Raw genomic sequence first — 17,086 nt, 5'->3', positions numbered from 1 at the left:
TGGTCAAGGTGAGGGCTCTCTCTCTTGAGCGGTGCACACTTTCGGTGCACACTTGCTCTCATTTTATGCGTCTTTGGTGTGTCTGTCTCCCTCTCTCTGCTACTTGGCGAACTTACATCCCCAACAATCACTCGAGATATAGTCGCCCGTGTTTCAGATCGGAACCACACTTGACTCCTCAAAATTTGTTCTTAATCTATCCAAATCAAAATTTAAAACCCTTTACCGCCCCTAGGTACAAATTTTAAAACCCTTTACCATTGTACTTAGTCTATCTAAATCAAATTTTGAAACCCCTAGGTACAAATTTTAAACCCTTTACCATTGTCCTTAGTCTATCTAAATCAAATTGAAACCCTTTACCACCCCTAGGTACAAATTTTAAAACCCTTTACCACCCAAGGTACAGACGGTGGGAACTGGGAAAGTTCATGGTGCTCAGTGTGAGCATTCCATGCATTTCTGACGGATTCCAAGAAGCGCGGCAATTTTTGATTTCTGGCCAATTGTTTTCAAGCCCTCTTCATTGTACGAAACAAGGCAGACGGATTATCAGGGGTAAGACACAACTTGCATTCGGGATAATGTTCTAGTTACACCAGTCTATGCCCCCCAAAACAAACGTGAAAAATGACAAAGTAAACAAAAACCCTTCTGAGCCAAGTCTAGTGTAACAAGGCGACAACTATTAATGGGGCAACGGCCGAAAAAAACGGCCCAAAAAGGGGGAAAAGAATATTATGGACATCAGATAGTTGCTTTCTCTCGACACTGCCGCTCCTCCCTGCACAATCTTCAATCCTGGGCCCCTCCTTACATCACGGCCGTCTCCCCAGCGATCAATTTGCAAGTGCCTCGCAGGGAGGGCCATCCCTTGGCGTTGGCAACCAGTGTAGTCAAGAATGCAGAAAAAGGCCACCACATGTCCTGCTCGCCTATTGCAAATCTCAGTATCTGTACAGACTCCCCCAACTGGGCACACATGTGCGGGGATGTCCGATTAACCGAATCCAAAACCTTCATTTGCTTCATGGATCGCCAACAGTAACCTCTCCTGGAGCTGCTCTTTGGATGTGTACTCAGGCAAGTCTAGCTGGTTAAAGCTGTAGTCAGCAAAGATGACCTGGTGTTAGTAAAAACTAGACATAATGGTGACTGCCAAGGGCCAAGTTTTCTTCATATTAAAGTGATACAAAACAAAATGAGTAGATAGGTTACCAAGTATGAGCTGAAGGAAGATGGTTCGTGCTGCCGTAAGCCTTGTGTATCTGAAACCGTTGTGGCCCAGAGATTCCTTGCAGTGCACTGAAACCTTCTAGCGGTACCTACAGTTCAATACAGGATGTAAGCACGACTGCACAACACAGATGTGCCATCATAGATTCCAACGTGGCAGTCAACACATTGTAAGCCAAGCTAGATGTGCAGCCTGGAATCCAGAAATGGAATCAGCACTGAGGTATCATGGAAGTGACTGTCAGCAACTCAGCATACCTTTGAAGTGCCAGTCACAAACTGGAGGAACCGAGCTTTGTCTTCTTTGCTGAACCCTTGAACGATTTCCCAGAACCACTGAATTACCGGAGAGGCTATGCTGTAGCCAGAATATTCTGTATTTGCTTTCAAATCGTCCACTGAAAACAAAATAGGTACAACAGGGAGTTAGATTCAATGCACAAGTACACCATTATAACTCAAATTAATTTGTAAAACTTACAGTCAATATCTGGAAGACCGCTAATTAGAAGTTCAAGCTCTTTGTCGTTAAAAATAGATATCAGCTCCCGTGGAATAAGTTCATTAAACCCTTCTAGGAAGGCATTAATCTGAGGCCTTATTGCAGTGGTCAAACGATGCTCTGCTACCCGGTCCACATATTCATGCTTATTCTCCTCAGTTACCCTGATGTTACGCCCTCCAGGAATCAACTCACAATCAGTGACCTGCATAGATAACATAGGACTTAGCTCGTAAAAAAGACAAGACCACAGGTTCCCCATGACACACAGACACGAGGGAGGGAGGGAGGTACCTCTGCCTTCTCATACAGTATCAGCTTCTCTTCGTCTGCATCCATGCTAAAGGTGAGATCCAAAACATCACTTATGTCATTCTGCACAAAGAGAAAAGTTACAGCTGAATGATCAACTGTCCCCAAATTTACAAGGAACATGCTAAATAACCTGTGTAGGAAGAGAAAAACGTACCTCAAGCATCCATTTCAAATTCTTGTAGTATGCAGGATCGATGGCTTCAATGTCATGGTATGTAACCTTGGCACCAAGTATGTGTTTGTAGAAAGATCTAGTAAAATGGGCATCTAAAAGCTGACCATCGAAGAGAGCTTTGCCAACCTGGTGGAAATTGTGGAATGTAAACTTTAGAAACTAGAATAATATTCATTCATATAATGTAACAAGCTTATGTCTAGGGCCACCATAACTCACCACTCGTCCAACAAATTTGAAGTATGAGAGATGCTCAGTTTGATATACAGAGTTAGGATTTGGTTGAAACGTCAAATCATTCCCCACTGTGGTAAATAAAAGGGCACCCTTGTCAAAAATAACCCGTGACAGCGACTGGTACCACTCCCTTGTCAGCCCACCAGCATCAATTCCTTCTTCTCCTTGAAAATGAACAGTGAGCCTACCCTTCAACTCCTGAGGTGAGCGCATCCTAAGCTGATTATAGGAGTCCTCAAGAATATATGCACGGCGCACAGAAATTCTGACAGGACTATGATGATGGTCATGCTGATGCTTGATTTTAGACCGGAAATATGCACGTTTGTTGTCAAAATCGATCAGGCGAGGAATTTTCAGCATCAGCGAGAATGACTTCTCCAGCAACCCAGGGTTTTGGCGGATGAATGCATTCAACAATCTTCTGTGCTTCTCTGAGAATTTCACAAAAGCATTTTGTTTCTCATCAAGACTGGCTTGAGAGCTAGATCTCTGCCCACCACTAGATGTTGAAGCATCTTCCATATCTGAAGTCGAAGCATCTTGCACAGCATCAGGTTGCCCAGGACGCAACTTTTCACATGTCACAAAAAATGATTCTATATATGGTAATATGTTTTGGGTTCCTGCAGGCAATGGAGGTGCTACACCTGTTGCTAATGTAGATGCATTTGCAGAAGCAGGACTTAGGTTTGTTGCATACTCTGAAGAGCTTTCTATTTTGCTTATGCAGTTGCTCAACTCCAACCATAAAGCATCCAATGCTGTGTTAATTTCAGATATCTGGGAAACTGCATCTGAGTGATCTTTTTCAGCAGGAAGCTCTGGATCCTTTTTCTCTTGAAGAGTAGTGACAAGAGAACTCAAAGCCTGCACAACTCTAAGAATTGCAGTTCCATTGGCTGATGAAGAGCTAAGAAGAGCCTTTTCAGAATTCTCATACAAGCGAAGCTCCTTCATTGCACAGAGTGTCAAATTTTGCATTGAACGTGCAAGCTCGTTTATGAAGTGGCAACAGAAGAAAGGGGCCAGGGCCACAATCTTTTTCAACACTTCTGCTACAAGGAGATAGGCGTTGTCTGACAATCTGAAATGACAAAAGGATGATACGCAACCACATCAGGTAATGATAAAACAGATTACAAGGAAACAAAAAAACTGGTGCAAGATAATTTGATACATAAATGGTTAACAAACAAAAATAGGTCGTTTTAACATGAACAGCGAGGGAAGTATGGTTCTATAACAGCAAATAAGGAAAAGATACAGATCAACCAATGAAAAAGTATTCTACAACAGGCCAATTATGATAATATAGTAGCCAATAAGAAAAATAACTTGTTGCATGTATCACTGACAAGATTCGTGTAAGAACTTACCCATCATGCGCAAGCAATGAACATAGCAACCGAAGCTCTGGTTGAGGAAGACTTTTCAAAACAGCTTGCAGGTTATTTTCATTATCAACAGCAGGAGTTTTGCTAGTATCCTCAGTATTTGACTTTGATCCAGATGATTCAGAAACATTGGCATTATCTTGACCATCTGGTACTGCATTGTCTGGTCCAGAAGGCTTCTCAGATGACGCTTCCAACCTAGCTTGATTAATTTGATTCTCCGCGTTCAGCATGACAACTTCAAGAAGGTTTAGTAGCTGCACATGTCACAAAAGGCTAAGTAAATTGAGGATGAAAAGGTTAAAATAGATATGCCCACAATAAAAGAAACAAGGAAAATTCTTTCACCTGTTCAAGATGAGCTACACTTCTCATATAAAGGGGCTGGTTCAACAGAGTTAACAGAAGAACAAGTGCAAAAGCTTTCCGTTCTTCACCATCTTCTACAACAGCCTTGCCACGCCTCTGATCAAGTGCTTCAGTGTGGCATCTTGATGGGGATGGGAATTCAAGAAAGAGCAGGAGTTTAGCAACATTTGGATGACTTCTTGCCAAGTATGTCAATGTTTCGAGCACACGACGCGAGACTAATGGAGGCACACCTGTTTATAGCGACAAAGATAATGCATCAATAAACAGTGCAACTTCATGCACTGAAAGTTAGGCAATTGCCAAAAAAAACTAAAGAAAGATGAAAGACTAAATTACCATATGAAGATTGAGGACGTGAATATGTGATATTTGCATGGCACCCATATAACCTAAATGGTGGCTCAGTTCCATCTACTGATTTCTTTGAAGAACCCTGAAGATCAAGTATAAGCATGTCCACTAGAATTTGAATCAAGGACTTTCTGCTGTCCCTGTGAGCACAAAGGTTCAGGAGAAGCCGCTGCAGTTGACCCTTGTATAGAGGCTGTAAATTATAAGAGACAATTACATGAAGTATTCACAGCAGTCCATAACAAAGCAGACCTCATAGAAGAAACATTAGTATTACCTGAACAACTCGAAGCAACCGAATAAGAGCTTTAAGGGCATCCTCATCAACAAGAGGAGCACCTTCAGTCTCGATTGGCTTGCTAGTTGATCTGGAGGGATCACCATTTCTGTCAAGGCCTGATGCCATTATTTCACGCCGCGAGGATTCACCTCTCCTGTTCCTGGAGTTCATACCAAAAAGGGAGCTACTGTGATACCGATGAGCAAATCTCTCCCTTAACATGTTGGCTTCGGCAACTAGTGCAGGTGTGAGTGTAGCTAGTAGTGTGTCAGGAGATGTCAAAAGCACCTGCAATTAAAATATGTAAAGAGACCATGAGAAAAAGTTTAGAGCAAAATGTTTATATTGGGACCGATGATGAAACTAACTATACCTCTTCACGAATTTCTGAGGGGAATGTTGCAATAATTGAAACAGCATCCATTTCAACTGGCTGTCCTTCTAATTCTTGCGATTGCTGTTGTAACCTTTGGGCACGTTGTTGAGCTAGCACCTCTTCTCGTATATCAGGGGGAAGTGCAGCAAGGAATTCGGGATCAATATCTCCATCATTCTGAGGTTGGTCATTAGAAGTTTGAGCCACTTGATTTTGACGTGAAGAAAGAACTTCAGTTCGCAAGTCCTCAGGAAGAGCCTCCAAAAATGTAGGATCAATTGAGTCAGCATCTGCCGCTCTAGCAGGCTCCTGATTCCCCTCATTAGCATTCTGGTCAGGTTCTTGGTTTGGATTTTGGGGAACCTCACTAACGCTCTCCAAAGATACATCTCTGCTGCCTACTGGGACAGCGCTACCCGATGGCCTCCGTGACCGAGCAGTTGCTTGCAGATCACCCAAAGGTAGCCGATCTGAAGCGCCTGAAGCCCCATGCCGGTCACCATCATCATGTCCTTCAACACTTCCTATTTCAACCTCTAAGCTTCTGAGGCTCTCCCCTAAAGTAGCCCCGCTGCCACTGCTTGCTTGGCTGACTGCTTCCACATCACGTGCTACAGCATCACTGCGTTCATACTGCATCTCTGTAGCATGCTCACTTGCATTGGACACATCTCTTTGAAGCGCATCACCGTCAGGAGGTGCAGGCTCAGCACTTACAGATACATCTGCAGGGTTTACTGTATTTTCACTGTTCTCATTTTGTTCAGCTTGTGCTTCTTCCCTTGCCTCAGCTTCCGATACATTGGTGGGCTGCTCATTCTCCTGAGTAGCACCAGCAGGTGTTCTCTGGACTTCAGGCTGTTCAGGTGTGGGTCGCCTCAGATGAGAGATCAGCAATTCTTCAATGCCTTCAGGTACTGCTGGGGCAGCTGATCCACTGCGTTGAGGACTGTCATCCAACCACATATTGAAGCGGTGTCCATTCCGTCCACTTCGCAAGCTGCGGAATATAGCATCCAAACGGGAGGAGCTACTTTCATGGTTCCGATCAGAGAAAGCCATCTCAACCAGATTTTCTGGAAAAAAAAAATCATATGAATCAGCAACATATGCCAGACTTGGCACAATCTACATAGAGTAACAGGATAGTAGAATTATTCAGATAATCTAGTAGGTTGATAGAAGTAACAGATACCTGGTTGCCCTTGATGCGGAAGGTTCAAAATCGAAGAAGGCTCTTCAAGAAGCGGGTGATCAAGAACGCCATGATCATTTGCTCTGCCAAGAAGATTGTAGATGGAGGTACTCCGGCCTTGCCTTCTTGTACCAAAAATGTCCAGAGGCATCACACGCAGTGTATCCCCAGCCAAATTGTTGCTCCCACCGAAAACTTCTATGTGGTCAAACACATTAATTCCATTAATCCCCTCCTCCAGGCGAAGGATGACTCCTTCCTCATCCTCATCTTCATCATCATCTTCTTCTAAAAGGTCCTCATCAAATTCTTCTTCATCCATTTCACGATCATCCTGATCTGTGTCAGGATGAGACATCTGATGGGCATCATCTTCCTCCAGATTGTTATTCTCCTCATCCTCATCTTCATCTTCATCATCTTCATCAACCTCATCACCATCATCAGCTGACATATCTTCATCAGTGTCTTCATCATCATCAGCCATATCATCCTCTCTGTTGCGAGGAATTTCAAATCTGATTTCCATTGTGGATTCATTACCAGTTCCATCTTCAGCCATCTCATGCATAAAATCATCTTCACCATCATGAGCAAAGCCTCCATCCATATCACGATCATGATCCATCTCATCTTCTACTGAATCTGAACTTTGTGAATTTTGAACTGCATTAAATGCTTCCCTGTCATCAGTAACCATTTCTGTGGGCTGAGAAGTTGTGTCAAGAGCCTGGAACCTATTAGATGATGAATCCACATTGTTGCTGTCAGAGGCTATCTTTGATGAATTCTCTCCTTTTGCATTAAGATCTGCTGAATGGACATGTTCCTTAGTGACCACTTCCAGGGCCTTCACAATAGCAGTAACAATCTTCGCTGAATCAGGGTGATCCAAATCAAGAACTTGAAGGGTTCTCGATAACGATTGAACAAGACCAACTTCAACAAATGTAACTGCAGATTCTGCTGATAACGAGGAGCCAGTTGGTGAGCGGGCTGACAGAATATCATTGAGCAAATCGACATATGCATTCAGCCTTGAGACTGGAGCTTTGCAAGCTGTAGAAGAGTCAGTGAAATCAAGAAATATACTGCAGATTTCAGAAAGTATCCTTTTCCGTCCCTCAGCAGAACGAATAGATGAAGCCACCAAAAATTGATTAGCCCTCGTTGCCAATTTATACCTCCAATCTCCATCAGTTTTCCTATCTTTCTTTTGCTTTACAGCATGAGGAAGGAAGTGCTGCAAGATATGGGTAAAGATTCCACCACTGATTATTAGACCAGCACCTGGTCGATTAGGGCCATGCATGTTGCTCAGGTCAGCATCATGACGAAGAACAACTTGAATGGATGATGCATAAGTTAACAATACATCTGTCAGCAGCTTAAGGACAAATGCACTCTTGGCAAGGGATGCAGTTTCCTCTTGGACAGCATGCTTGCTCTCTTCAGGTGCAACAGCCACAGCTTTCCCTTTCCCTTTTGCAGAACTGCAGTCAATATCCATGTCTGAAGATGAGGCAGTACCAGAAACAACATCAGCTTGATCCTCTGATCGGGGTGGTGGAACAAAGGACATAACCAGATCTAAGAGATGCTCTATAACAGTGACAAAGCTTTGTGGTGGCTTGCGGTGAGGTTTCAAATTCCTGGCATTCAAATCAGGCTGTTTCCCTTGAGCACTTGCAGGCGATCCTGCAGCTATGTCCTTCGTGGCTGCGCCTGTTGCTTTATCCTTATCAGCTGGCTTGTCCTTGTCCTTATCTTTCTCCTTGCTCCTTTCTTTCTCACGATCCTTCAAAAGAACAACATATGGTCTGTCTCCAACCATCTCAATCTGGCACACAGCTTGGGCCGCTTTCATAAATATCACTGGGTCCCGATATACAACAAATGCCAAATTCTGTACAAAATTGCGTGGAGTAACCCTGGGATTTGCATGCCTATTAGCAGCTGTGACAAGACTGTGACGTATCTCTAATTCCATTGCTTGCTGAAGGGTGTGAGGATCCTCCAAAATATGACGAATGATTGTAGAAGCCACATTGTTGAATCCAGAAAACAAGCTACTTGTCGGCAATGACAGCAAGGCATTCAGACCTCCAGACTCAAGAAAACAAATTGCAGCTGCATGGACTTTCGTCAGTGTAGCACAAAGCTGAAGAATAGCATGCATAGAAGCAGAAGGCAACTGTTTTTCAATGCACTTGCAGCATATCTTCAAAAGTTGTTTTTGGTCCTCCAGATCCAGCAGCCCAACACTTGACAAAGATTCTGAATCCTTTTTCTTGTTGTCATCAATCACAAGTGATGTTTTCATGTTAGAATTTTCCTTCTTCAGGACATCTAGCTCTGTAACATCTGGCAACTTCGGTTCCACCTGGAGCATTCGATCAACAGAAAGAAAACAGGAAGTCACCCAATTTGGAACCTCAGCCACCTCACTTTCCCTAGGTCCCAACTCCCAGCTGCAAAGCAGATCCAAAGCAACCTTCACAAGACCTGCCTTTGAGGCAACTTCACGGGCAGCAGTATCTCCATGGAGAATCAAAGCAAGAACATGAAAAAGAGCAGACAATGTGGTATCCTTTAAAGACTCAGATGCCATCACACACTGTTTCAGATTATCAATCAAATATGTAAGCACCTTCACTCGGTTTTGGCCATCATTCTGAGAGCTTATGGTGGCAAGCATGTCCCTGACAGGGAAAGCTAAGGCTTCCTTTGTCTGAAGAAGTCGAAGACATGAATATAATATTTCATCTATGGGAGGCAGCTGAACTGTTTCTTCTTCCAGCTCAAGATCATTGGATGTACTATCTTCCTCTTGTGCAGACGAATCAGAATTCCCAAGAGACATTGCAAGCGCCCGAGCTAGTTCATCATCCTCCTCTTGTGGTTCCTCTGGGTGTGAGAATAACCAATCAGTTGCGATTTCAACACTGTTTGTTCCAACTTGTCTCAATGCTTCTTCAGCCCTGGCACGAGAGAACCCCATCTCTACAATCAGTGAAATTGCATTCTCATCAGGGGGTGGACCAGCTAAACGAGAACTACCATTGCCAACAGTGTTTTTCACTTCCACCCCAGTGCAAACATGCCTCATGATGGATGTGACTGAACTAATCAACTCAATGTTGCATTCTGGAAACTGGGGGTGGGCCCAGATGGGAAGAACCGTCTTCAACACCTTTGACTGAAGCAACTTCATAAACCTCTCAGCATCTTGTGGAAACCTGACAGATCCATTAAAAATAGGCTGCTCAAGTAATTGTCTAGTAGATGAGGAGAGAATAAATGATGAGGTCACAAGATGGTCCATAACTGCCCCATAGCTGGAGAGGGGACCATAAATCCAAGAAGAATCTGTCTCCTTTCCATCCTTTCCAGTTTTACTATCTGTGTCCATAGGTGAAGATGGTGGCCTGCTCATCGTGAAGAGCAACTCACTGGTAGCTTGAAATGTGGTCAGGATTGCCTGAATGACACCACGGCAGTAAAATGAATTCACCATAATTGGATTACAGGATTCTGGCCGGTCCATTAATATTCCATCAATGAACTCAACCACCTTTCCGAGATATCGGCACTTTGTGGTAACAGTAATCTCTTTCTCAGAACTTACTGAGTGCCCTTCAAAATTGAGGTGCTCCAACACAATCGAAGCAATATTCCCAGCAACAGATATAACAGATGGAGACAAATTTACAGGACTGTTTTCTCGACGAGATGTCAGCAGCATTGCTTTCCCAAGCTCCATAAAAAGATGGTTAATATGGTACGAGAGAGACCTCATCATGCCACAGCAGGAGGAATGCTCAGATTTTTTCTTGTCCTCTTCTGATCTTGCACTGGCATTTGCATCAGATGAACTGGAAGACTGGTCCTGGGAACTTGAGGGCAATCCCTGGCTAGAATATCTATCAGAACCAACTCTCTGGGAGTCACTACCAGCCCGGCCAATGTCACGGTAGATATTAATGAGGTCAGAAACCTGAGACTCTATGTTCCACCCAGAGCCCCTTCGCCTTAAAAGTGGATCAAGATATTGCCTCAAAGAAGTGTATCTGCTATCATCAATATCGCTGGCAGATGAGTCAGGCTGCTGGCCTTCAGATGCCGAAGAAGATGAACTGGCTTCAGAATCAATCTTGTTTTCTTCAAAAAGCGCAATTTTACAAAGCACTTCACGGTGAACTCGTCCAATATCTTCCAGGACCTCCCTGTTGGCATCTCCGAATTCTGAGAGTAAAGCATTCATCCAACGATTATCTTTTGAAGCAGCTAGGAAGAGCAGAAATTCAACAACAAATAGAGATGGTATCGCTCCTTTTTCTAACTTGGACATCTCAATTGAACTAGAAACTTTACTAAGTTCCTCCAATGCACTCTTCAAATGCTCCCTTAAAGATGAGCAAAATGCACGTGCAAGTGGAGTAGAGTGATGCTGAGTAAAGCCCTTGAACACCATTGTGCTATGCAAAGCAATAGGCATCCCTCCAGATGACTGTGTAATGCTAGGCCTCAAAAGGAGTGTCAAAAGAGCCTGGAGACCTCCCTTTTCAACAAATAACCGGCAGGTTTCAGAGTTCTCCATTGTCCGATGCACCAGTACCATTACATGGAAAATGCTCAAATGAGAAAACTGTTCATCATTCATGCCCTCTGCACTGGAATCCATAGCACTTACTAAATCACGGCCTTCAACATCAGTTTCCATATCTGTTTTTTCTTCTTCAGAGATGACTGGTTCATTGCTTTTATCTTCCTGAGATGAACAGAGTTTGTTGATTATTTCAATGATGATGTCAACACCAGTACTTCTTAGGGATTGCACATGACGAAGAAGCTCCTCCACTGCATTAGCTAGAAGGACCACACCCTCATTCATTGGCATCAAGTATTTCCTGCTAGTGAAGGTGTCTACAAGAAAACGTAGTGCTGAACTTTCCCTGACAGCCTCAAGTCCTTGGTTATTGAGGCAGATTGCACCCAAGCCATTAGGAACACAGATAAGAGCTTTACAAGATGGCACTACCCCAGCAGTCACTGATGACAGAAAAGCATCTGGAAGACCAAGTTCCTTCAAAGCAGGAAAGCATGTAGGATCTTTATGAATTATTTCGCTCATAACAGTAACTGCTGAAAAATAAATGTCACCCCCAAACTTCTCTACATTCTGAAATACAAGGGAAAGTGAGACAAGCAATGAATTATCTTGGGAGCTTTGAGAACGAGCAGGATTGCCAGGAGAGTACGTAGCAGAACCCAGAGTCTTTAGCAAAGCTTTAATCAATCGCTTCTGGGAGTACAGGTGGTCCTCTTCTGATTTCACAGCATCAGTAGCCATTGAATTATGACCATCATCAGTACCAATAACACGCTGCACTTCCACATGTAACCTCTGAGACAAGAGCTCTACACCACCCAAGTCCTTGAATAGAGAAACAGCAGGGCTGCTGTACTCCATCAGCTTTTGGAGAGTCTTCACTGCCAAACAGACAAGATGCATATGAGAAGGATCATTATCTTGCAGGAGGGGCAAGAGAGGAGGAACCATCCCTGAGCCTCTAACTGTAGTCCCGGAACTTGATGAAGACAGTACATGGAGCAGAAAAAATTGAAGAAGGGCATCCACAATTAGGGGAGCTGATGTATCATTCGGGCTATTGAGTGATGATATTGCTTTCTGCAGGACACTGAGCAGCACCATACGATTTCCACCAGCAGAGATTATACTTGACCCACTTAATATCCTGGCACGCTCATGAGATGATGCATATGCTGCTAGCTGTGCTCCCAATGCTAGCATAGCCAGTGCACGGATGGGCCCAGGAACAAAATCTTCTGACCGGACAAGCCTGATTAACTCATTTATGTACTCTGGCTCATTTGTAAAGAAAGATGTGAGTTCATCATGAGCATCACTGGATTGCACCAGGACAATGAAGGAAAGAAGACTTATGCGACTATACAGCCTACAAGTCCGTGCAGAATTGAAAGCACGGGCATATCTTATCCTTGTAAGCAATGCAAACCTGTGCTCTGGGGGCACATTGAACTTGTCCACACATTGCTTCAGTATGCTCAAGTCATCCTCTTTCTGAAGATGCATGTCCGGGATATGTATCACACACAAATTAGATGATTTGCTCTTGTCACTAATTTGGTCAGGATCTTGGGCAGGACCCAAATTATACTCAAAATGAAGAGTCGAACCAAGACGATGCTGTGCGCCATCATATTTGTTCTCCAAATCTGCTGGGAATAAGGCTAAGCCCTCCTGCTGATTTCCTTCATTTGCCACAACACAAGAATACAAGCCTAGACCTTCCTCCTTGCTGCCCCATCCTTGGGCCAATGATAGAAGATGGGTGTTTATAGCTCCGCAGCTGATTAACTTTCCATTCATATGCAACTTTGAAGGATTTATTTTAACCAAAGCAGCAAGAGTTTCCAAAGCTGCTACAACTATCTCAGGGTCTGACGATGACAGGAGAAGCTTAAAATGCTGATAAAAAAAGAGCAACAAGTTAACATGATGTGAATAAAAAATCATGGGTGGTTATAACTGGAATCTTCTGAAGAACAGGAGGTAACATCACAAACAAACGCTCACCTCAAGACCAGTAAAAGAACTTCTATTCTGGCAATTCTCCAAAACAATCTGCATTACTTTTAAAATTTTCAAGATGGTATTCTTTGGCAACGGATCAGCCTCGACCATATCATCAGATAAAAGAAGATCCTTCCTAGAAGAAATGTATGTCTTGAAATATGTGTCGAAATGCATAAATAAAGGCTTCCAGTGGTGGAAATTTCCCTGTAACCAAGTACCCAAAAGTAAGCAACTGCACAAACGAAAGCAAATGAAAATATAAAATAGGCAGTATCGTTAAAGAAAGTCACCTTATTGAACTCCCAACGGAAGCCTGACAGTGGTATGGCAATGTCATGTAGTGGAATATTGATTACTCTATCAATAAATTCTTTGACGTTTGCAGGCTGCAATGCATACATGCAGAACAATTTATCAGCAAAAGGATGTTTTCAAAGGTACGCCAAGGATAAGATCTTTAAGAAATTTTGCAAGTAAGTTATGACAGATGGCAAGAAACATAGGCATAGAAACTGATGCGTAGACTACGCATATATTTTACAATACAGTACATCGTATGTGTGCATTCATGTGAAGCAGTGGCTATGCAAGCTCGCTGAAGTGAACCAAAAAAAATGGAAGTTCGCTGAAACCAGTTACTATGCTAGCTCCTTGCAAGGTGAAAAGACCTAGCTTGTCAGTGACAAAACAGTATCCCTCAAACATCCAAAGTTCACTCTAGATCCTTACAGCTGAAAGTCAGATACAATATTAACGATATGCGTATTTCCATATTTTACCATTCAAAAGTCAGTACAAAAAGAACCAAAGTTAGCAGTAACTAATAAGAATGTGGAACCAAAAGCAGAAACTCCCAAAATAAGCGCTAAAAGTAAGTAGAACTGTAGTACCAAGCAAGATTCCTCGCAAACATCTACAAAATCACAAAATTAGGTGAAGTACAAACAATAACGGTACGGAACGTTCTATCCAGTATCTTGTAGACACAATAACACTGGTCATTGCAAAGAATAGATGGCCAAACCACAAGCATACACAACCACATTGGTTAAAAACCACCCATAAGCATGTGGGAAAAATTGATAATTGTCACCATGGAAACATCAAACATTGATATGTTGTATGATTGTACCACAAATTTACAATGACTACTGGCCTCAAGCAGGTTCATAAAGCCCTCAACCATAAAGTCGCAAGATATGACATCTGTCCTGACTTATAAACTTTAGGTTGGGACAAATAATTGAATAAGAACAATAAGGTGTGCCCAAAGAACAACAGCCCCATAGCGCTCAGTGAGAATTGGGACACTAAAACTCCTTAAACCTAGTAGAGCAGCAACTGAAGTACATAGGCAGACAGACACCTCACTTAATCAGAAAGCTGAAACCAGGGAGTATAACACTGAGACTACAGCATCGTCACAACGCCTACTAGGACAAACGGCTTCATATAAGAACTGAAACACTACAGATTCTACCATTGCCTCCCAGTCCCAAACAAACACGGCACCTCTTCAAATAGCACTAACTACCCACCAGCGCCCACCATAAGAGCCATCACAATTCACAAGCGAGACCCTCCACCCGAGCAATTAAACCCTAGCCCGCTGTACCCAGAGACGACGATTTTACCAGAACCAGCAACGCCACGGCACATCCACACGCGCCCACGCCCGCGCCCGATCAAAACCCTAGAACGAAGGACGAGAAACAAAGCAGCCCCGAGGGGGGGAGGGGGAGGGACAAGGGGACTCACCGGCTCGGACTCGACCTTGATCGCGGGAGAGACGGCGCGGCTCCCGGCCAGGATCTGCTGCAGGCGCAGCGGGAAGCTGGCCCTGTGCGCGGCCATGGCCGCCGCCATCTCCGATCGGGACCCCTCACCCGCGCGTCACCTGCGGAGAAAAAAACCACCGCGGGCAAACAATCAGCGGAAGTGGAGGATCAAAAACCCCACTCGAAATCCCACGAAAACCCTAGCCCGCCCGGGGCGGGGCCCGATCGCCGCCCGCCCGGGGCCGGGTAACAGCGATGGCGGCGCGGCTACGGGGTGGGGAGGGGGAGCGCGCGCGTACCTCTAGGGTTTTGGCCCGGCGAGGCACACACATCGGCCGCGGGGAGGCCGGCGGCGGAGGGAGGGGGGAGTCAGAGGCGGCGACGTGAGGGAGGGAGGGAGAGAGAGAGAGAGAGAGAGGGGTGCGGTGTTTGGTGTTTGTGGGGTGTGAAGAGAAAGAGGAGGGGAGGAAACTTGGAGGGTTGGGGGTCGCTTCGCTTTTTCTGAAGGGAAAGGAGGCGCACTGCGCTGCACGGTAGGTCACGGGCCCGGCGCGTGACGGACTGCGCGCAGGAGGGGGCCGGGGGCTTAGGCTGGCTTGGATTGGATGCGGCGGGGTTGCCGCCTTGACGGGAAGGCCGGAAGGGTGGGCGGTTTCCAGGGTTCAGGAGTCTTCTTTGGTTTTCTTTTTTTTTAAGATCAAAGGAAAAATTGTATTATATCAAATCTGAGTATATCATCAAGATACACATATCATCAAGATACACACAACACTCTCAAAGTACTCACGCACTAAGCAGCTCCAAATCTCAATCCCAAACATGTATAAAAAATCAAATAGAAGGTCACACAGGCATACGCTCAGCAAGCAGGCTGAGAACAAGCGCCCAAAGAATGGTGACCAACATCCCTGTAGGTTGGAACAAGCACAATCTTCTTCTTCCTTCTTGTGTCTTTCTTCTTCCTCTTTCTGCCACCGACGATGAAGAAGAGAGACTGATCACAATCTATCCGATCCAAGACTGATTGACATCAATTTGGAGGACAGACTTATTCTCACAAGTCCTTCACCGTGATTGGATCTAACCACGGCAAAACGGAGAAGTGGCCGGAGAAAATTATTCCACGATGACGGCACCATCCCCGCCTCGATGACGCCATCCCGAAACCTAATTTTCCATGTCGTCGCTCCAAGCAAGTTGCCGACACCGTAGATGCCGCTACCTCCATCATCGGAGCCGCCATGGAGAGACCGAAGCCACCCTATCTCTTCACTGTTGCTGGAGAGGAGAAGGAGGAAACAAATCTCCCATACCATGAAACACGGCATGGAGAAACCCTAACCCTAATTTAAACTTGATCTATAAAAAGCTATTAGAAAAGATGGATTCCCACTCCCTCCAAGCTCTGGTGTGATGCCAGAGGTGGGAAGGGAGGGGAACCAAACGGTGGAGGAGGCAAGATCCGGTGGTGGGCAGGAGGGGGCGCCGCTCGTGTCGCCCTCGGGGCGACGCGGGGCCAGAGACTCGGGGACCACCCTAGCAATCTCTTCTTTGGTTTTCCTTCGGGGGTGCTCGGAAGAGGAGGTCTCGTGGGTGTTCGCTGCCGTGCCGTGCAGCACTTGGGCTGCGCTGGGCTAGGCTGGGCATGGGAATGCAATGTTTTTTTAAGTCCATGAGAAATTGGGAATGCAACGTTGCCAACGCTGCCAACGCTTCCTGGAGAAGTTTCCTTCCCCTCTTATTTCGGGAATGCCAGGGATCAAGCGTCCGATCGATCGGACGCCTCCCTCACCGTTCCATTTCCCATTTCAGAGTTCCAGACTCACCTTCCTCATTCCATCCCCCTCCATGCTTCTCAACCAGGCCGGCGGCGAGCGGCGCGCGAAGGTCACGGCACATGAGACCAACGGTGAGCCCAGCACGGCCAGTGATGCATGTGGACGGCGGTGAACCCCGCGTGGGCAGCCGCGAGCTCCAGGATAATGGCGAGCTCCCCGCCGGCGTCGGTGAACTCCGGCTATGGAGACAGCTCCGGGCGGCTGGTGGGCGGGGCACACGCGGTGGGGGGCTGGGCCGCAGCTCCCCTGCACCTCCCCCCACCCTGGTCGCTGTCCCGCGCCAGGGGTAAGCTGTCCCGCGCCATTGGAGGAGCTCCGAGCAGCGGCCATGGCGGGCAGCTTCTAGAGGTTGAAGATGACCTAGGGCTGTGGCGTGCACCAGGTGGTCATGTTGCAATAGGTATCGTATGAT

General features: G+C 45.4%; 1 protein-coding gene across 1 annotated transcript; it reads right to left on the bottom strand.

The window, feature by feature from the left end:
- Positions 1 to 549: 549 nt before the first annotated feature.
- Positions 550 to 15,317, bottom strand: LOC120666085 (E3 ubiquitin-protein ligase UPL1-like). Its single transcript, XM_039945871.1, has 17 exons — positions 15,136 to 15,317; positions 14,817 to 14,955; positions 13,349 to 13,444; positions 13,059 to 13,262; positions 6,437 to 12,950; positions 5,239 to 6,317; positions 4,863 to 5,153; positions 4,571 to 4,778; positions 4,211 to 4,464; positions 3,845 to 4,119; positions 2,448 to 3,552; positions 2,208 to 2,354; positions 2,033 to 2,113; positions 1,718 to 1,943; positions 1,495 to 1,634; positions 1,219 to 1,325; positions 550 to 1,103 (listed from the first exon to the last, which is right to left on the bottom strand). The coding sequence occupies exons 2-17, from the start codon at positions 14,922 to 14,924 to the stop codon at positions 1,001 to 1,003; spliced, it is 10,938 nt and encodes a 3,645-aa protein (XP_039801805.1). The 5' UTR covers positions 14,925 to 14,955; positions 15,136 to 15,317; the 3' UTR covers positions 550 to 1,000.
- Positions 15,318 to 17,086: the final 1,769 nt, after the last annotated feature.

Source organism: Panicum virgatum, chromosome 3N (genome assembly GCF_016808335.1).
Source record: "Panicum virgatum strain AP13 chromosome 3N, P.virgatum_v5, whole genome shotgun sequence".
NCBI classification, from domain to species: domain Eukaryota; kingdom Viridiplantae; phylum Streptophyta; class Magnoliopsida; order Poales; family Poaceae; genus Panicum; species Panicum virgatum.
Note: the sequence above shows the minus strand (reverse complement) of the source record. Positions and strands in the feature narration are given on the sequence as shown.